A 21,249-nucleotide genomic window follows, 5' to 3' on the forward strand; every position below is an offset into this window, starting at 1 on the left:
CAGGCTTCTCCACTGGGCTGTGAGTGAGTCAGGAGCGGGGCGAGTCGGATCACACTGTACCTGCAGGCATGGTTCTTGCAAAGACAAAGTTGGAGGCGCTGCAGCCCAGCTTCTCAGCCTCGTGGTTACAGCTGTGGATGTCAATGCGGTACAAAGTGAAAGGCCGGAGGTTGGAGATCACAGTTCTCTCCTTGTTATCCACTCTGCTCTCAAAGAAAGGGTATTCTGTCTCGAGCTCTTCGGGGTCTGTGATATTATAGGTGTCCGCCACCGTGATGTTCCTGCTTCGGCTGGACATGGTGGTGTTGGTGACTTGTGTGACATCTCTCCGCTTCCTTTCAGGTCTGTCAGGAAGAGAGAAACTTGGCTGGTAAGTGCTTCTGCCTCTTTGGTCCTTTCTATGACTTGGGTTAGAGTACCGGAAAGAAAAGAAAAATCTTCACTTTGGATGAAAGGAACTATTCAGCCCCTTTGGATGAGAACCAACAAGTAATATGGGGATTTCCTCCGTTATTTATTTTGCTTTCTCTACTCTGCAAACCTCAGAATCGGCACACAAACTGCCCCCCTGGCTCCCAGAGTAGTGACTCAACTGTACCTAGAGGCAAACAAAGGTCTCAGCCATTCCTGGCTCTGCAGTATCCTGGCTGTTTCATCACAATGTCCATGCTCCTTGGTCCACAGACCTTATGGTTAAACATGAACAGTGACCAACTTGCTGGCCACACTAAGGTTTATTAGGGGGTGAGGTGGGAGGGGGCAGAGGGGGTTCAAAGGCCTGTGGTGGTGGCTTTGCCGGCCCCCTTTGACTGTGGAAATAAAGATACCAGGCAGCGAGCCCTTGCTTGGACCCCCTGACCCTTCCCTCTGGGGCTCCCGCTGAAGCCCCCCTTCCTCTGAGACTCCATTGTCTCTATTTCTCACACTCCTGGAGGTCTTTCCAGCCTGGTTTTGCCTCCCACTCAGCAGTGACCTCCTATGGCCTCTCCAAGGCTCTGCTTTAACAGGGGCAGAGTCACCGCCATGGACTTGACTAGGGCTTAGAACAACAGCTACACAAAGCACAGGACAGCAAAAGACAAATCAAAAGAAAAGAATGTCTACACCCCAAAGGGCAGACAAACGGTCCAAGCAGCTGGCGTTGCAGGGTGGGGGGGGGGTGGTATGAAAAAAATGGTTTTGGGCTCTCCCAAGAAACCTTAGTGTTTATTTTTGAGAAAGAGAGAGAGAGAGAGAGAGAGAGAGAGAGGGAGGGAGGGAGAGGGTCAGGCAGAGAGAGAGGGGGACACAGAATCTGAGGCAGGCTCCAGGCTCTGAGCTGTCAGCCAGAACAAAACACGGGGCTCATGAGCCACAAGATTATGCCCTGAGCTGAAGTGGGACGCTTAGCTGACTGAGCCACCCAGGCACCCCTCCCCCAAAAAGCCTTAAAAAGAAGCTCCTAGCGTTTACAGGAACCAACAGCAACAGAACATGAAAGTAAACACCCAGACAAGAAACAGCCACCCTCAGGTCAGCCACCGGAAATGGTGGGGAAGAGGGTGCTGTCCGTTCCATACGGAGGCTGTCAGCAGGCATCACTTATCCTGTGCACGGGCAAAGGGCGGGGAGCAAACAGAACAAATCTCATCTGGAAGAAAACTAAGAGTCCAAGGCAAGGAGAAAGAACAGAAGACAGGAATGCTCATCAGTTCTCATGTAGGGGAGAAAGCGGAAGGCCCACAGGGAGACAGGGCACCTGGGAAGCCATTCATGCTCTCACTGCCATGCAGCAGGCTTCCTGTGGGTCCTTATTTGCCATGAAGTGAAAAACTTGGAAAGGAAAAGCAGGGCGCTTGGGGAAAGGGCCTCTGGCTCCCCAGTCCGCCCGGCCCAAACGCCATCACCACTCTTGTGCAGTGACCCACTAGGCCCCACCCAAACACGAACTGTTCAACCCAGATAGACTCCTTCCGCCAGGCAGAGAACCGTGGGGTCAGGCCGTGTACTCATGGCCCCACTGCATTTACTTTCATAATACTGGGGGAGGAAAGATTAGGAAACGAGGCGGATAATCTCCTGTCCTCACAACCTGCACACCAGCCAACCTTCCTGGAACAGAAGGACACAAGAAACTACGTTAATTACTAGGGAGACCTTTTTTGAACCTACCAGAACTAACGTCCTACATTCTCTTCAAAACCAATGCAACACATAAAACCAACACAACACCCAATTACATCTGTAAGAAAGAAGTTGCCTGGGCTTAATCCACTGCAAATAATCCTGTGCCCAAACCCCTCCTGCAGCCCATCCCCATTTACCTGGGATTACACCATGAAGTTCAGTCAAGCTGATTTCTAAACACCACACTTTTGGAGACTGCAGAGCTCTTACTAATGGCACCAAGTTAGGGACTGGGGGAAGGGAGGCCACATGGGACATTATCAGGAAGACAAGGTATGGCACAAGCAGAATGGCATGCCCATGATTCTTTGTAAACAGCCACATTTCCAAATGGTGTGACCGACAGCATCACCGTCCGCTTTCCAAACCACTCCCACTCCATCACGTAACCTACTCCATTGGAAAATCTTTCACTCTTCAACACCTGCCAACGTTTGCTACTGAAACCCAACTATGTGATTTAAAAAATGAAGGCAGGGGAGCCTGGGTGGCTCAGTTGGTTAAGCATCTGACTCTTGATCTCAGCTCAGGTTGTGATCTCGTGGTTCGTGGGTTCAAGCCTGGAGTCAGGCTCTGCGGTGATGGCACAGAGCCTGCTTGGGATTCTGTCTCTCCTTCTCTCTATCCCTCCCCTGATCATGTTCCCTCTCTCTCTCAAAATAAATAAATAAACTTTAAAAAAAAAATGAAGGCAGTGGTCAATAAAAGGCATTCACCACCGAATACTGACTCCAGAAAGCACTTTATAAACTCTATTGTCCATTCTACTTCAAACCTTCAAACCATATGGGACACACTGGACAATATGTAACATACTAAATCTAACTTGACTGGTTTTAGCACCCCCCCCCCCACCCAATAGATTGTTCTTAGAATGAATTAAAAGAAATAAAAATCATCTTTGGATAATTTAGTTCTAAAACAGAAAACCCTCCTTGATGATTCAGTCATTCTGCCACACAGACTATTCCTTCTACCCGAATTCTATTGCAAATTTTGTGGACATCAGATTAATGCCCTCAGGAGGAGGCATTAAAAAAAAAAATGAAGTTCTTATAAATTGGGGCTGCTCACCAAAAGCAAATATGGTATTTATATTCCTCCTATGAGAAGACAGACTAGCAGGTCAGACTTGTCCTAGGAGAGAGAGAATGTCAGGGTGCAGGCATTCATCAGGGGGAATCCGGCACGGGAGAAACTTAGTTTTGAATTCAACAACACAAGCACGATGCATTAATCGTTTCTGTGTCAACCACAACTCTGCTTTCACATTGCCCGATCTTGTGTTTCACATCTAATGAGGGGGAAAAAAAAAAAAACTACTGCCTTGAAACTACAAACTGAAAGCTCGGGGCCCTTTAGCAAAACTTTCCCAAAGCCTGGACTCACAACCTGAGCTTCTGGCAGGTCAGTGGGACAGCAACATAGCCGATAGCTTTTGCTGGAGAATAAACAAGAGAACTCCTGGCCAGCCTGTTTGGGACACTCTCAATTCACCCTCTTCTGTGTCCACAGGAAGGGACACTAGCTGAGCCTCTGCTGGCATGGGGGAGATGGCCCATGTTGAGAGGCAATGTCACCAAGGGCAGGAACCCTGGTGTGTGGCAAAAGGGGGCCAGCTCCCAAATAGACTGTTAATTAATTAGGCTGCTGGAGAAGTCGCTAAGCCTGAATTCGAGTTTCTCATCTTTGAGCTCCTCAAACGTTCTTATTCTTGGAACTACTTGTGACATACAGACAACGTGGATTAGCACCTGAACCGCAGCCCCATAATCTACCAGGCAAATCGGAGCATCTGCAGTGGGGCGGGTCAAGAGGACCCACCGTGGGCTCTCACAACTCCCTAGAGGGCACAGGAAGGGCAGACAGCCACTAAGCGACGAAGGGCTTCCTTCTGAAAAGGAAAGGATGCCTGCACTCTAAAGGTCTTTATTTCATATTTTCATGATTTTTCAAAGCAAGATGGCTATCTTTGACTATTACACAAACATTAGGAAGGTCACTTGACAGAGAAAATCACTTTAAAAGCAACTTTATTGACACAACCTAAGTAAGCCTTTAAGGGCAAGGTAATTACAGAATAAACAGAAGCCACAGGCTTCTGGTGCCTCTCAGGGTCGGTGGCAGGAAGAACAGTGATCTGAGAACATGCTTGGCAGGGGGCTGGAGGCTGGGGCACTATGGGGACCGAGGAACCTGCAGCTCACAGGAGCAGCACTGGTCTGAATCCAGTTTCACTGTCCACATTTCAGGCAGGAGGCAAACTCCACTTTATGATCTTCTTAAAAATTTCTTTTAATGTTTATTTATTTTTGAGAAAGAGAGGAGAGAATGAGGAGAGACACAGAAAGAGACAGAGAGAGAGAGACAGAGAGGGACAGAATGAGTGGGGGAGGGGCAGAGAGTGAGGGAGAGGGTCCGAAGCAGGTTCTATGCTGTCAGCACAGAGCCCGACATGGGGCTTGAACTCACAAACCGTGGGATCATGGCCTGAGCCGAAGTTGAACGCTCAACCGATTAAGCCACCCAGGTACCCCCACACTATAAACTTTCAGGAGAAAGAGGGAGACGAGGACCACTACTCTGTTTCCGTCTCTTTCACAGACATCACAGAGCTACCCTGCTGGACTCCCCTCCACTTTTTTTATACTATTTTTTAGTGTGGCAAAATAAAATTGTTAAAAAAAAACCCAAATTTTTCATTTTTTAATGGTTATTTATTTTTGAAAGAGAGAGAGACACAGCCAGTGGGGGGAGCAGGGAGGGGAGGCAGAGGATCCCTAGCAGGCTCCACGTTGATAGCAGAGAGCCCAATGCAGGGGCTTGAACTCATGAACAACCTGAGCTGAAGTCAGACGCTTAACCGACTAAGCCACCCAGGCGCCCTCGTGAAGTTAGACCCCTTTCAAAGCTCACTCTGGTTTTCTGCCTCTTGAGTCACTCCTCCTTAGCCAGGCTCAAGAGGCAGCAGGGAGAAGTGGGATGGGCCAGAGGGGCTCTCCCCTACGCCTTGCAGAGTGCCCTTCCCTGTCCCCACAGCCAAGGGAGCCCATCTGCCCTCTGCGGGAGGCTGTGTGGCTGAGGCAGCGGCATCATCACGCAAACGGCCCCCGACAGCCTGAGCCCTCGGCCCCCTCCCCTTCCCTCCAGGGCGACCCGGCTTCCACAGGCCCTCCACTCAACCAAATGGACACCTTGCTTTGTTGTTTCCCCCTTGACGGCTCTGGGGTTCTGCAAACCACCCCGTTGGAGAGAAAGCAACAGAACCTGCCTGGGGAGGGCCAGCCTGGGGACGTTTTCAAAGGACGCCGGTACCTGGGCACAAAGATGGAGTTGTGCAGGAAGTTCTCGAAGACTTTGCGGTACTCAGCCTCCTCCTTCTCCGCCTGCTTTTCGGCCTCGGTTTTGGGGCAGGCACAGCAAGGCCCCTTCTCTCCGCCGCACACTTCGGTCTTGGGGTTCTCGGTCACCTCCTCGACGTCAATTGTGCCATCGGCATACTTCCTGATGGGGATTTTGTCTGCTCGGGAGAGAGAAGGCCAACAGGAGCCGAAATGAAAGCCAAGTCACAGACATTGGTGGCTGTCAGCGCCTTTAATGGAGAACGGAGCCAGCTTCACGGGGTCGCTCAGAAGACGGGGGCTGGGCTGCGGTCCCCCCACCCTCCACCCTCCGTCCTCACCTTTGGAGCAGTAGTTGTGGCGGTAAAGGTAGCTGTCCTGGGGCTGCCGCTGCCACCTCACGATGTAGTAACTCAGGTTGCCGTTGGGCAGGGACGGCGGGTTCCACTTCACGATGAGCTGAGAAGAGGAGTTTGATGCCGAAAGAACATCCAGGGGAATGGAAGGAACTGGAAAGAGGGACAAAGGCCGTCAGGAACTTGCCGCAAACCAACCAGAAGCCGTGGGGGTGGCCCAGAGAAGGAGAGGGCACGGACGCGTGACATGAAAACAGAACCCTGTTTTGAAATCGTATGAATTTAAACTCCATCGCTTCTCTGTACGGTCTCTATCCTCAGGTCACCTCTGTGGAAACAAACAGGGCCGAGCTGCAAATGGAGACAGGGTTGTGGGGGCCACACCAGGGTTACAGTGGGTGACTTCAAATCTACTTGGAGCACCGTGTCTTTCTCATGGGTTGCAACTGCCATTCTCCAAAGTGTTGGACTCTGGCAGTTTTGTAAGAGGTGAAACGGACTGACTTACGTTTCATCTGAGATTTTGGAGCTCTGATAAACATGGCAAGATGCCAAAATGAGAGAGGAAGTAGGAAACGGCTGGAGTGTGTGTGAGAAGCGTGGAGATAGAGGGCCCGCACGTCTCTCAATTCTATAACCACATTCAGTGGAATGACTGAGACAGGAGTAGGAGAAGCAGTCTGCAAACTCAAATACACACAGAGCCCTGACTGCAAACATTGGACTGTTATCAGCCAAAGAACATCGATTTATAGGCAAAGCATAATAATCTGGTAAAGTTTTATTTACTATTGTCTCCCAAACCCAAACCCAAACCCAAACCCAAACCCAAACCCAAACCCAAACCCAAACCCAAACTCAGAGGTGTCTTGTGTATGAAGGGCAAACGCATCCCAGGACCACTGAAATCTTACTTTCCTTGGGTTCACAAGAAAACACCGATTTTCATGGGTTTTCCCAAATGCAAGAGAACTCTCTACTGTATGTCACTTAAACAACATGGTCATCCAAGCCGCTTTAAAATTTCAAAGGGGCAAAGACCTTACGGGTACTTCAAAGCCCGTAATATGATACACAAGGTTCTGAACACCTGTCTGGAATGATGCTTTGGGGAAAAGTCGTGACTAGTGCCAGCTTTTTCAGGAGAAACATAACCACTGAATGCTCAGCCATTTTCAGGTTTCCAAAATCAAGTATTTCAAGAAAAAACAGCTTACCCCAGATGTTTCAATGATAAGTGTCACAAAAAAGCAGAGGCAAAGGACCAGGTTTCCCCTCTGTCCCTACCATTTGTAAGGACAGGGGCCAAAATGTAGGGAAGTGGCTCAATTTGTATGGTGCTTAGTTTTCCATCTATGGGGAAAGGGAATAGGTTTCTTAAGTATTTGTCATAATGAGGAAAGATTCTTATTTTTCCCGAGCTGTCCACGATAAATGACTTCCAAACCTTAAGAAGAATAACTTGTTTTGTTGCCTTTGAATCTCTGCCACACTGCCCCACACCCAGGATCAGAAGCCTGTGCCAGATTTATTTCTCTAAACACTTCAGGGTCTGTGACATGATTGCGACCCCTTATGGGATCCTAGAGATGGAGCAGGGGAAGGGAGGAGAAAGCAGGCAATGCATGTGCCAAAGGTCTTCCCCATCAATGCTTTCCCTCACCCTCTCTGCCATTTCAGCATATTTTGTGCTACCTTATGGGTGTTTTAAAAAACAGCTCCCATCCAAGAATATGTATCATTGTCTTTAGAAATGATGTGCATTTTCCTACTTCAAAGCCGGTTTTATATGCTTGGCTAACATGCACAAACGTTTCCTTTCATTACTTCCAGATCCTGGAGTTGAGAAATGAGGTGGTTAAGGAAATGAAGACAAAGAAAGGAGGAGCATTTTCACCAGTGAATACTTGGAATGTTCACAACATACTCTGTCTGACGTTTTCCAAATTTTATCTACCTCCTTGGAACCCTTGTCCCTACAGAATGAAGACAAAAAACCAACGAGCCATGTGAAAGTCCCGGAACACCAAATCAGCATGGAGGTTCAACTATGAAAATAAACAAGAGGGGGTGCCTGGGTGGTTCAGTTAGTTGAGCGTCTGAGTCCTGACTTCAGCTCGGGTCACCATCTTGTGGTTTGTGGGATCGAGCCCTGCATTGGGCTCTGCACTGACAGCGTGGAGCCTGCTTGGGATTCTCTCTCTCTCCCTGTCTTTCTGCCCTTCCCCTGCTCGCTCGCTTTCTCTCTCTCTCTCTCTCTCTCTCTCTCAAAATAAACTTAAAAAAAAAAAAAAAAAAAAAAAAGGGAAAATAAACAAGAAGGGTAAGCTATAGGGGGTTGGATCCCGGCTGGGTCGTCCAAAAAAACCAAGCCAGCACCCTGGAGGACCTGGGCTCACCGGCACAGGGCAGGTGAGTGATGGAAGGCACTACTGAATCCGAAAAATGGACCAGAGGAGCCTAGGGTTTTGGGACCAGGAAAAGAAAGGATACAGCATTATCTATTGATAAGAAAGGCACATAAAAGACAGACTGGTCCAAGGTAGAGAAAACTATAGGCACGCTAGTTGCTGGTCTGCTGACCGGTTCCTGTGATAAACAAGCACAGTGAGCTCATGAAAAATGTGGGATGGATGGTGCATGGATACCTGAAGCATTGGTGCGAATGTACAAGATTTCACTCTTGGCCCCGCGGATATGGTCATTCTCCACCATGGTGAGGGTCACCGCCTTGACGTAAACAGCATACTGCGTCCAAGGCTTTAGTCCATGCAGTAAAATGCCAGGCTCGACGTCCTTGTTGGGAGGGAGGTCCACATCTACCATGTTCCAGCTGTTGGAGCCACAGGCATCCTGGCCATCATACTCCGTGACGTTTTTAAAAGGTCTGAAAGATAACGGGTGAAGCTCAGAGAAAGGTTTCGGTCCCTGCCATCGAGGCGCTCAGAAGCCTTGCCCAGGGGCCGAGTATGTCACCCTTTCTGTAACAGGAATTCTAAATAAAATAATCAATCGGATTTTTATAGAAGAAGAAAATGAAGCAACTGGTCCCAGGTTTCACCGTGGTTACAAACGCCCGATAGAACTGCAGCCGCTGCCTCAGGAAGGGTAAGTTCTAATTGTTACTGGGATCGCAGACACTGCTCCCTAAGAATATATGCAAATGTTGGGGCGCCTGGGGGGCTCAGTCGGTTAAGCGTCCGACTTCGGCTCAGGCCAGGATCTCACGGTTTGTGGGTTCAAGCCCCGTGTCGGACTCTGCCGACAGCTCAGAGCCTGGAGCCTGCTTTGGATTCTGTGTCTCCCTCTCTCTTTCTGCCCTTCCCCCACTCACGCTCTGTCTCTCAAAAATAAATAAACATTGAAAAAAAAAAAAGAATACAGGGGCACCTGGGTGGTTCAGTTGGTTAAGCATCCAACTTCGGCTCAGGTCATAATCTCATGTCCATGAGTTCGAGCCCCGAATCGGGCTCTGTGCTGATAGCTCAGAGTCTGGAGCTTGTTTCAGATTCGGTGCCTCCCTCTTTCCTTGCCCCTCCCCTGCTCACACCCTTCTCTCTCTGTCTCTCAAAAATAAAAATGTTAGGGGCACCTGGGTGGCTCAGTCGGTTAAGCGTCCGACTTCGGCTCAGGTCATGATCTCACAGTTCGTGAGTTTGAGCCCTGCATCGGGCTCTGTGCTGACAGCTCAGAGCCTGGAGCCTGCTTCAGCTTCTGTGCCTCCCTCTCTCTCTGCCCCTCCCCTGCTCATGCTCTGTCTTTCTTTGTCTCAAAAATAAATAAACATTAAAAAAAAAAATTAAAAAAAAATAAAAATGTTAAAAAATTAAAAAAAAAGAATATATGCAAATGCTATTTTTCTCTCTTCCAATTGTGGCACTTTTCACCATTAAAAAAAAACAAGTGTAATCATTTAATGCAAACATCAGCTACTGATGAAAAATAACTTTTGGAGAAAAAGGACTTTTGCTACAGAAAAACCACGTCTAAAATACAGCTTCGGAAATCAAATTTGTTCACAAACAGTTGGGACGGCTTAAGTACCTTACTCACATACCCCTCTGTGTGGTCACAATGGAAGGCCATGAGTGACTCCCACGTGTAAATATGCTGAATGCGTAATAATCCCGAGACCTGCTTTCTCCACTGCTATGACCCTCCCTAGGACTCTGGCTCCGGCAGGGGAAAGGGGGCCAGATACTGCCATTAGTGGCTCTGGTTCCAGCCCCGGGGAAGCCAATCACTGGGGAAAGAGACCTACGACATCACAGTGGGAGCCGGGTAAGGAGGGTGACTAAGCAGGCTGGGGAAGCACTTGGACAAGAGGCAAAGGAAGGAAGAGGGAGACCCAACAAGAGCTTCCGTCTGGAGGAGGACATCGTGGCTGCTGCGGCAGGTGTCCCCTGAAGGCACAAAGCCTCCACAGATGCTGGGAGAAATCATGAGAGGTTCAAAACATGGAGGTCAGTCTCTCTCCCTTTTCCATCCCTAGTTCGGAGGGCTCATGACCTAGAGCAGAGGACGGTGCCTTGGGAAGGGCCCGTGGGTAGAGGGACAGGAATAAGCGGACAGATCGGTCTGGGGGTCCCCTCCAGGGAAGCTGAGCACCCTGCACGGTGCAGGTGCTCCTGGGGTATGGCTTGGCGGGCACATCCTCTACCCCAGTTAATGGATGTCTGGACTAGCCTAATCCTCTAAAAAACAAACTTTGCTCTTTGGAGTTATTTTATGCCAACCCCTCTAACTACCCACTGGAGAACGAAAGGCCCCAAGCCGACACCGTAGTGTTGTGGCTGTCGCCGCGGTGATGGATGTCACGTGACAGCCAGGGAGGGTGGAGCACGGGCTTCCCCACCCACAGCCCTGCCCACGCAGAAACTCACGCCTCCTTGTAGTAGACGGTGAAGCTGATGAGGTCCCTGTAGTCAGGGGGCCGGTACCGGTGCCAGGTTATGATGATGCGGTTCTTCCACGTGGTCGTAGAGGTGAAGTGCAGGACGTCACTTTCACCTGGGGCGAAAGGTACATCTGTGAGTGACAGGGACGGACGTCCTTTCCCTCCGAGTGTCTGACAAGCCACCTGCCCCGCACCGTTTCCCTCTTCTCCAAGGCTGGCTGTGCATGCTAATAAGCCCCTTTCTGGACTTCTCAGTGGCTCTCTTATTTCTACTAAGGACCCAGACTTGTTCCCACATGGAGCTGCGACCAGCCTGGTCCTTTGTTTTAGCACACTTGGCTGCGTTGGCCCTGCCCTGCGAGTCTGAGCCCGACAGGGAAGGGCTGCTTGACACAGCCAGGCACCTGCCCTTTCTGTTGAGCCCTAAGACGCGGCTGCCAAGGGGGCCGGGGAAGGTGAGCCCTGTAAGCTGGGCTGAATCTTCTGCGATAGGAGGGCACCTGCTCTGTAGTGTTAGGAGTCTCCGCCTGCTCCTGCTCAACCAGCAGAGACGGGCTAACGGACCAGGTGTGCCACAGTGGGGCACTTTCAGTCTAAACGTGGTATCGGCCTGGAAGGACACGGAAGCTTCCCGGAGGCTCCAGCTGGGGCTGACATACCACCGGGAATGAAGTAAGCACTGACAAGAACAGTGTCACCTGGCAAAGCCCCCTGTGCTCCGTGGGACGTGGCTGGGGAGGTATGGCAGGGACCCAGCTCTGAGTCTCTGTCTTGTTCCTCTGGCCAGATTCAAAGGACCACGAGGACCGGGGAAGAGCTGCTAACCGCCTCTCCTCAGGGAGACTTGGAGCCCTCCTACAGACTGTCCTTTTCTGCCTCTATTTGCCTGAATCCTGACGTACTCAGTAGGTGAAGCGCAGGCTGAAGGCAGTTAATACTAAAAAGTTGGGGGGCAAAATGTGCTGATATGAGATTAGAAAAACACTCCAGTTCCCGCTCGAGGGTTATTTAAAGAGAAAACATGATTTTGTTTTCAATGGGAAAGAAACGGCTACCGTAGTCACAATCTGATAGGGCAGACCGGCTGAGTTGGAGGAGAACAGGGAGTCCGGCAGGGGCTGTGTGGGCATGTCAAGGACAAGGAGCTGGTGGTTGCAAACACGCCATCCCGCCTTGCATCAGGCTTCTTCCCTCCAAAAACCCTTCCTGGGCAGTTTGAGTATCTACCGGGTAAATGCAGATGCCAGCAAAACTAATCAAATGCTAATAGTTTCTCGAACCTGCGTGTGCCGTGTGTGCACATCTTTGATCCTATAAATCACTCTCTTTTTTTTCCTAAGACCCTTCCCTTATTAAAGGCCGAGGACAGAGAGACAATTTACTTTTAGAACTCTATCCACCTGAACAGAACCACATTTTCAAAAGCCGCTTTACATACAGGGTTAGCTGAGAAATGTACTGCTATAGCTCAGATACGGGACCTTAAAGGTAAAAGTCATGTAACCGTTGCAAGGTTATAATTACACTCTTCTAAATTTAAGAAAGCAGTGTCAATTCATGGAGTCTACAGACTCTCTCCATCTTTCTCGTGTTGGGGTGTGAGTGAGGAGAAGGCCAAGTGAGAGACAGACACCCCAGGGCTATGCACTAGGCTTGGGGCTTAGCCCCCTCTGCCCTCAGACTTCCCCTATGCTGTGGGCAGTGGAGCTGAGCTCGCTCCCTGGAGGGAACTAGCTCCTCTGTGACAAATAATCTGACCGTATGCCTATGCATTAAAAGACATTTAAATTGGAGCACCTGGGTGGCTTAGTCAGTTGAGCATCCAACTCTTGATTTCAGGTCAGGTCATGATAGCAGGGTCGTGGGATGGAAAGCCCCACGTTGGGCTGTGCACTGAATGTGGAGCCTGCTTAGGATTCTCCCTCTCTCTCTCTAATATATATAATATATATTAGAGATATACTAATATATATTAGAGATTATATATAATATATAATATATATATAATAATATATATTAGAGATTATATATAATATATAATATACACATATAATATACATACATTATATATATATAAAATACATGGACATTTAACTCTGCATTCTGTAAGCACTTCTGGAAAATCTGTGTAGGAACCTATTTATAAATGTGTAGTGCATTCATCTAGATGCTAAGGGAGAAGCACGAACATGAACGTGTCATGAATCTGCCCTGCTACCGACTCTGAACATACACACGTGTGAGCAAAGTGCTAGTTACGGAGGCCTCGTGTCCCCCTACCCCCAAGTGAAGCGAGGAGGGGACCACAAACGGAGCCGCTGTTCTAGACCGGAGGAGGAGGGGCCACTCACAGGAGGCTCGCTCTCCGTTGTTCCTCGTATTGATGTCCCCTTTGCTCTGGCGCCCCTTAGTCCCGGTCACCTCCTCCATGCGGTAAATTTCGGAGACGCACAACTTGGGGTTGAAAGCAAAGTACATCTTCCCAGCTTTGATGGTCAGGTTGCGGTGGCCCCAGTCCCAGAGCTGCTGCAGGTTCTGGTTGTCGAGGACATAGAAAGAGTAGTTCCTGAAAGCACAGAAACCACCGTGAGCTCTCCGGCCCTTGCCCAGTGTCCCCTCTCACCCACTGGCCGAGCCACACGGGCCGTCCTCCACACGTGGCTCCGGAACACGCTGCCTTTGCCAGTGAGAGACTTAGTCATTAATAGTGGGGAAGCGTGGACAGTTCCTGTTCACAACAGCAACCATCTGATTCCAGGACAGCGTACTGGAATCGGGAAGACACGAATTAATTTTAGGACCTCTATTACCAACAAAATGATGCCTCGCGTACCAGAGGGTGTTGCTGGAATCATTCCACAGAAATGCCTTTGGGTATTTCTCTCAGAGCAGAGTATGTATAATGCACTTGAAGTCAGTCCACGGGAGAACAGACACGCTCGGCTACTCAACCGCAACAGCTTACATATTTGCTGTAGAAAGTCTGCCATTATCCTTGGGGGTAAATCCCACCCGTGCCATCAGCGGTGTCTGATGGGGCAGGAGGCAGAATGGGGACAGGGAGCCAGACTCAGTGGTGGACCAGCCCTGGGCCTGCTCCCTCCTCCAGATTCACCCCATCTTGAAAAGCCTCACCACCCGCCTTGGAGAAGGTGGGGAAAGAGAAACCACCCCCGCTAAGGGCAGTCCCTCTGGGCCACATCATCCAGGCAACAGTGACTCAGTATCCAACACAAGGCTAGTGTGCACAAGGCTTGTTTTCCAAGTGCTGGGCTCCACTCCCAGAGTTTCTCATTAGTAGGTCTATGTGGGCCAAGAATCTGCATTGCTAACCTGCACCCTGCACCTCAGTGGTGCTGACACCTTCAGGTGCCGGGATCGCACCGGCAGAAGCACTGGTCTAACAGGTGCTGGGCACTGACAAGGGGCTGGAGGTCCAGAGCTGACCAAGTGAGTTATGGGCGGACACAGAAGCAGCGGCTCCACCTGTCGACGGAAGGGAAGATGGGAGGACGGCGGAATCAGCAACAGCTCTGGCTACCCAGAGAGAAATCCATGCTCCGGGAGGTGGGAGAGCAGATAGCTACAGCTTAGGGGTCTGGAGAAAGATCCACGCAATAACGCCCCTTTCTCCGGGTCCCTGGGGAAACCAGGCAGGCAGGACCTTGCTGCCCATCCAAGTCCTCTGGGCTGAAAGGTCAGCTCCACATAGACCTCGAACCTATCTTCTCCCCCTCCTGGTCCCCAGCCTCAGGCTCTATCCGGGGCTCACTCGAGCACTTTATACAAAACGGAATTGGTACAGCACTTTGAGCTATTTCTAAGATCCACTTAAGGATCCAATACACAAACTGCTGGGAAGAAAGGATCCAGCCCCCTTTCCAGGGCCAAGAGAGCCAGACAGAAGTGTAAAGCCCTCTTCTTCCCTAGAGGCTGTGTCCATGGGCCCCTCTCTGCACCTGGTGAGGTTCTTCATGTATACTCAGACCAGGACCTCCACCTGCCTTGTCAATCCCCAGCCTGAGTCTCATTCATTAAGAAAGCAAAACTTATGGTTAAAATGCTGCCAAGCAGACTTGTGATGCACTCATGGGAATTCACAAGGGAGTTCGGAGACAGGGGTTCAGGACTACAAATGCCATGAATGAGCCACGTAGCCATGGGCAGTTCACTTAGAACTTTCTGTAGCCATCAGTCTGGTTTACTCATAGGACTAGGAGGGTATGAACACATAGTCAGGACAACAAGGGGTATGAACATCTGAGCTCCCTGTTGGTTTTAGGAGTCCAAGACCCTAATGCCCGGGAGAAGTCACAACGCTGAGCTGGAATCTGCCCCACCAGCCTGAGCCCAGCCCCCCGACAAGCACTGGGCGCTGTCCGTCCACACACGTGCAGGGTGGTGGTGGTGGGAGTCCTGCCCACACAGGGTCCAGTGGGCCAAGTAAGTCCAAAGGCAGCACCTCTCAAACCAAGCCAGGCTCCTCACTAACCCACCCTGAGGTCCCCGGACACATTCATGGCCACCAAACCAGGTGGCCAAAACTTGCGAGGCAGTAACACTTTCCTTTCGGGAAGAGCTCACTCCCTAACACGTATATCCACTGAAAAAGGAACATGACATGTTGTCCAAATGAATCGAGACTCAGCATACGCAACGCAAGGCCATGTGTACAACTGGGGAGCGCTGGGACGTGGCAAGGTGAGATGGGCCATCCCCTTGGGCCAGTGGCCACTCTCCTCCCCCCCGCCCCCCGCACTGCCAGGCTGCAGAAAGCAGGGTGATGCATGCATACAACTGACGGAGGGGTTTGCAGGTGGAAACAGATGCCTCCTATTCTCCCATTCTTGCCCACGGTTACTTCCTGCTCTGAAGGACACTCTGCAGTGCCGACACCAAACCCCAAAGGGTCTGGCTGCTCCCAGGTTCCTGTCTTGGTCCCAGGGGACAAGATCTGGTTGGTGCAGAAACCTCTAGGCCGGGAGTGCAGGCCAATTAACCAGGTCAAGCTCCTGTCTCAACTCGGGGTGAGGCTTCCTTTTAGTAAACGGATTTCACTGGCAGGGAACAGAACTACACGGAAAATACCTTCTGAACAAAACATGCTTTTCCCCATGGAGGAAGCATGAATTATAAATCAGGAACTTGACAAATGAGTGGCAGGCACACTGAAATTCTGTGTATGTGATTAATCACTTTGAAAAGCAAGATTATCTTTTTACAGTAAACACAAACATTTTTTACAACACTGAGAAGGCCTGGGGCCAGGATACCAGTATCAATAAAACCCAGGCGTTATGGAGCCTGTGTGAGCGACAGAAGAAACAAAAATAAAACCCTCGTCAAAATAATAACCAAGCCATCAGGAGCTGCCTGTCAATAGTGTTCTTGTTTCTCCAACCCCAGGTTGGGGCCTGGCTCCGCCCCAAACTTCCCTCCCATGATTAGGTGAAAATTAAGAGACGGTAAAAGGCAGAGAGACTTGCCTGCACATTTACACACACAGGCACACACACACTCACAGATTTTCATTGTTTCCTAAAGGAAATGGCTATATACGTCAATTAATCAATGTGATTTCCTAATTGTTTCTAAGCTTACTGCCTTTACATTCATAGAATATATATAAAAAAATTAAGTTGTTTATTTTTCTGTAGTCACACAGATGCCCGGGTTTTATAGGTATTGATATCCTGACTCCCAGCCCTCCTTGTGTGGCAAAAGATGTTTGTTTCTGTACTTGGGTGGGCCCCATCAGACAAAATGTAGACCAATTCAGGTGGGTTGCAAGCAATCCATCATTTCCTTGAGGATACCTGTATATTATCTGTATTGATTTATATTCTTTTGTAATGTTTATTGTTTTAAATTTAATTTTATTTTTTTTTAAATTTTTTTTAACGTTTATTTATTTTGAGACAGAGAGAGACAGAGCATGAATGGGGGAGGGGCAGAGAGAGAGGGAGACACAGAACCGGAAGCAGGCTCCAGGCTCTGAGCCATCAGCCCAGAGCCCGACGCGGGGCTCGAACTCACGGAACGTGAGATCGTGACCTGAGCCGAAGTCGGTCACCCAACCGACTGAGCCACCCAGGCGCCCCTGTGATGTTTATTTTTGAGAGAGAGAGAGAGAGAGAGAGAGAGAGAGAGAGAGAACGAGAGAACGAGAGAACGAGCAGGAGAGGGGCAGAGAGAGAGGGAGGCACGGAATCTGAAGCAGGCTCCAGGCTCCAACCTGTCAGCACAGAGCCCAACGTGGGGCTCGAACCCACGGACTGTGAGATCATGACCTGAGCCGAAGTCGGACACTCAACTGAGCCACCCAGGCGCCCCTAACTGTATTGATATATTCTAAATACCTAGTATATACTAGACACTCAGGTGTTTTATTCATGGCTCCAGTCTTGGGGCTGTCTTCCTTGAGTAACCAATAACGACCACCTCCCCACCTGCTCTGATGAAGGGCAGGAAGGATGTGGAAGCAAAGGAAAGCGAAAGGGCTGGGAATCTGCATGGTGCACAAAAGACAGCTCCAGGGCCAGTGTTTGGAGCACTGCATTGGAGAATCCAAACATCAGGGTCTGAGCATCATCTCCACCGCTCACTAAGCAACAACTCTAAGCAGTGTCTTATTTGGCTTCTCCCAGGCTGGGAAAAAGGGGATTGAGGGCTAGGAGTTCAAACTACGGGGGTGGAAGGGATATTCCTGCCTTTCAGCCCTTACTGACAAATTGAAAAAAAAAAAAAATCTGCAAATACACAGCTGATCGTTCCCTTTCATTTCTCGGAGAAACCATAGACTCTTTCCGGCTGTCTCTAGGGGGCATCAGAATCCAGCACACGAGGACCATCTCCAGCATCCTAGCAATCTGCAACAGATACAGGATTTGGCCTTTTCACAGATGCGGCTTTACACCACATCCAATCTCCCCCAAATCCGATATCTGCACCAACCTCGGGGGCTCAGCAAGGGCGGGCATTTATATTCAAGTGCCACTAGGCACCAGACAGAAACTCAGAACATGTTTCCCCTTTTTTTTCTAAATAGCTTTACTGAGGTAGAATTTACCTACCAAAAACTGTACCCATCATAAGTGTACAGAGCCATGAGCTTCATAAATTTATACAGCTGTCCAACCATCACCACAATGCAGTTTCGGAATATTTCCACGATGTCAAAGTTCCCTCCCTGCCAACGCTGGTCAGTCTCTGCCCCTACCCCCAGCCTTCACCAATCTGCTTGCCGTCTCCACAGTTTTGTTTTTTGTAGAAACTAATGGAATCACGTAATGTGCAGCCTTTTGTGTCTGGCTTTTTTCCCACTTAGCTCAATGTTTCTGAGGGTTACCCATGTTGTTATATTATTGTTGAATAGTATTCCATTGTGCCACAGTTTATCCATTCATCTGTTGATGGACATGTGGACTGTTTCCAGTGTTTTTTTGTTTTTGTTTTTGTTTTTTTTTGAGGTGGGGGGTGGGCCATCATGAATAATCCTGTTAGGAACATTCACATTCAGGTCTTGTGTGGGCACGTTTTCATTTCTCTTGGGAAGATACTGGGTAGAGCCTGGAATTGCTGAGTCATATGGTTGAGTCTTTATTTTTAAAAGTCCCCACAGCCCTGTTGCAGCCTAATCTGAGAGTTGCAGGAAGGCAGAACGAAGCGCCAAGTTTTGCAAAGTCAAGTGGTAGGATAGTGAGCACAGAGATGCCTAAAGGCACCCAAGGTTTTCAATTCTTATATCCCCTGCTACCTGCATCTGCTTTTATGCTTTTTGGAGCAACAATCCTTGGGCACCAAAGAATCTGAAATTCTAACTCCTCATTTGTCCGATGCCATAAAAAAATAAGGGTGTCCAAATGAAGGAACTGTCAAGATAGCAGAAATATTCTGTTTTCTATTCCAGGGCTTAAAAATTAGTCATTTTATATAAATCTTACACGTGTGTATTACAAGACCCATTTCCTTCTTAAGTAGCAGAAAAACCTTGATTTCTCAATGTCTAAGGCTATTAGTCTAGAAACACATCACAGTACGCAGCCTGAGTCACGTCCTCGAGGAAACCTGGAGGTCTGAGTGCTTGCGGACAGACTGATGACTGCCTCATGCTGTCGGGCCCTGTTCTTCCAGCCGCCAAGTACCTTGCTGCCTGTTCAGATGTGATTCTGCCCACATCTTTCGCCGCCCTGGAAATCAGATTACAAAATCGGCTCGCTTGGAATACAGACTCGAGCTCCACTCCAGGTAAAATGCTTGAGCTTCATGTTCTGCGCTTGACTCCGTGGTCTGGGTTGCGCAAGGGACTCAGAGGTAGATCTCACTTCCAGTCTGGAAAGCCAAGGTCTTCAGATAGAAGGATCCCTGTGCTATGGACTTGTCTGCTCTCCATCCAAACAAAATGCTATGAAACTTCCATTGAGCCAAATGGTGGCACTTATTAGTGTTCTTGTCAGCTACAGAAGTTCAAGAAAAATGTCCTTTAAGGCAGTAGTGTGACAAGAAAATATTTAGGAAAAGAGGCAAAGTGCTTTGAGGAGGCACACGTTGAGAAGAAATGACAGGACACAGCAATGGTATCCAATTGTGGCTACACAGTGAAATCACCTCGGATTCTTAAGAAAATCATTGGCGCCTGGATCCCACCCCCAAACATCCTGACCACACTGGGAGTGCCACTTGGGCTACTGGGATTTTTCTTTTACCTGTCCCCACCCAAGAGGATTCTAACATGTCGCAAAGTTTGGAAAGCACTGGGATAAAAATTACCTTGGCTTAAACCAAAGGCGCACAGAAACGAAATGTCCAGGCCGCTCTGCTAACTCTCCTCGGGCTCGAAAGGATACATTCCATCGCTTACCTAAATTATAACCTCCACGCCTGGGTGCATAACACCTTACGTAATTTTAATACCACCTACCTCTCCAGCATTATTTGCCAAACAGGTCCCAGGATGCCCCAACTCGCCGCCTTTGCGGTTGCTGCCCTATCCTGAACTGCCCTCTTCACCTTCTGCTTTCTGAGTGTTTCTGGAAACACTTTGAGGCCCATGTCAAATGCCACCCTGGGATCTTTGTAATCAGATTATCTGCCTCTTTCTCATGCCCGTGGCACATTCCTTTCCCTTCCCTGGGAGCACCTTGCAAGTTCTGCTTCTGCACTGTTGTTGGTATTTATTTTTATCATATTCCTTTCTTCTCTGCCTCTCTCTGACCCTTCCCTCCTTGCAGGCGTGGGGAGAGCTGGTGAAGGGCTGGAACGAACGCTCTTCCTAAGTTTCAGGATGCAAAACAAAGAATTGAGTTGTTGCTGGTGGGCACACCTGGTGCAAAGAGCTGTAGGGGCATTCATCACAAGTGATGATGACCTAAACCTTTTTTGGTCATGGGTGGGGAAGGCCCATGAGAGAACGCAACTCCCACCAAGACAGGCAAGAGTCTCAAGCACCCCAGCTAAAGAGAGAACCCCCAAGGAGCGCCCGGGTGGCTACGTCAGTTAAGCACCCAACTGTTCATTTTTGGTTCAGGGTCTCGGGGTTGTGGGATCGAGCCCTGCCTCAGGCTCTGAGCTGAGCAAGGAGTCTGCTTAAGATTCTCTCTCTCTTCCTCCCTGCTCATGGTTTCTCTCTCTCTCTCTCTCTAAAGTAGTAGTCTCTCTAGAGAGAGAGAGAGAGGGGAAGAGACAGACAGACAGACTCCAAGAAGCAGCACATAGGAATTAAAGGCTGGAAGCCCAGCATCCTCGGAGCCTACAAGGGCCACTGATCAGCAGCGGGGTGTGAAAACCCACAGCCCCATCTGCCCTCCCTTGTCATCGAAAACGTTAATAGCAGGCGGGGGCCTGAAGCATCCTGGAGCCTGGAGGAGTCCCAAACACCTGAGCAATGACAGGCATCCTTTAAAGAGCCCCCACCGGGACTTCAGGTTCTATACAAACTTCAGGTAGTCAGAAATGTGTCATCTACATCCCTACAAATAAAAATCAGTCTTAGTTCTCAGCTAAGTATCTCAGCTTTAAGGGCATCATACTTTTCAGTGGCCACGCGACTGAAAGGTAATCCCCTCGTATAACCATTCCTAATAAAAATTACACTCTCCTCCCAGCTTTCATCTCTATGTATATCACTTGTCAGCCTGGGGGAGGGGGGGAACGTGTATCTTTAAGCAGCAGGAAAAGTTGCTGATACCGACCTGCCAAAGGAAAAGTGCTTACCAACACGAGGGATCCCAGAAACACAAACCTGGAGAGAAAAAGAGCTGTGCTAAACTTCACTCTAAGATTTCATGTAACAAAAAGTAGCCAGCACCCCAAAATGGCAGAGCCCCAGCTTGATGTACAAGTGACTTGGGACACTGTGGGGCATAGCGGCAGCCTTCTTGGATTTGTGGGGAGAAAGAAAGTTTTTTTTTTTCCTCGAGAATCAGTGTTCCCAGTGGGGAGGACAGTGTGCTTTTCCAGGATGGAATGAAGGGCTGCCCTCTCTCTTTAG

The 21,249-nt window shown here is 49.3% G+C and overlaps 1 protein-coding gene across 4 annotated transcripts in view; it reads right to left on the minus strand.

Annotated features, from left to right (window-relative positions):
* The window catches only part of IGF1R (insulin like growth factor 1 receptor), a 299,971-nt gene that overhangs the window by 37,452 nt on the left and 241,270 nt on the right, over positions 1–21,249 (minus strand). For all 4 annotated transcript variants that reach the window (XM_042988145.1, XM_042988146.1, XM_042988147.1 and 1 more), the window contains 6 exons: positions 13,112–13,326; positions 10,747–10,873; positions 8,512–8,750; positions 5,849–6,016; positions 5,482–5,686; positions 61–344 (listed from right to left, as the gene is read on the minus strand). In XM_042988145.1, coding sequence (XP_042844079.1) covers positions 61–344; positions 5,482–5,686; positions 5,849–6,016; positions 8,512–8,750; positions 10,747–10,873; positions 13,112–13,326 — 1,238 coding nt within the window. The remainder of the gene's footprint in view (positions 1–60; positions 345–5,481; positions 5,687–5,848; positions 6,017–8,511; positions 8,751–10,746; positions 10,874–13,111; positions 13,327–21,249) is intronic.

Source organism: Panthera tigris, chromosome B3 (genome assembly GCF_018350195.1).
Source record: "Panthera tigris isolate Pti1 chromosome B3, P.tigris_Pti1_mat1.1, whole genome shotgun sequence".
NCBI classification, from domain to species: Eukaryota; Metazoa; Chordata; class Mammalia; order Carnivora; family Felidae; genus Panthera; species Panthera tigris.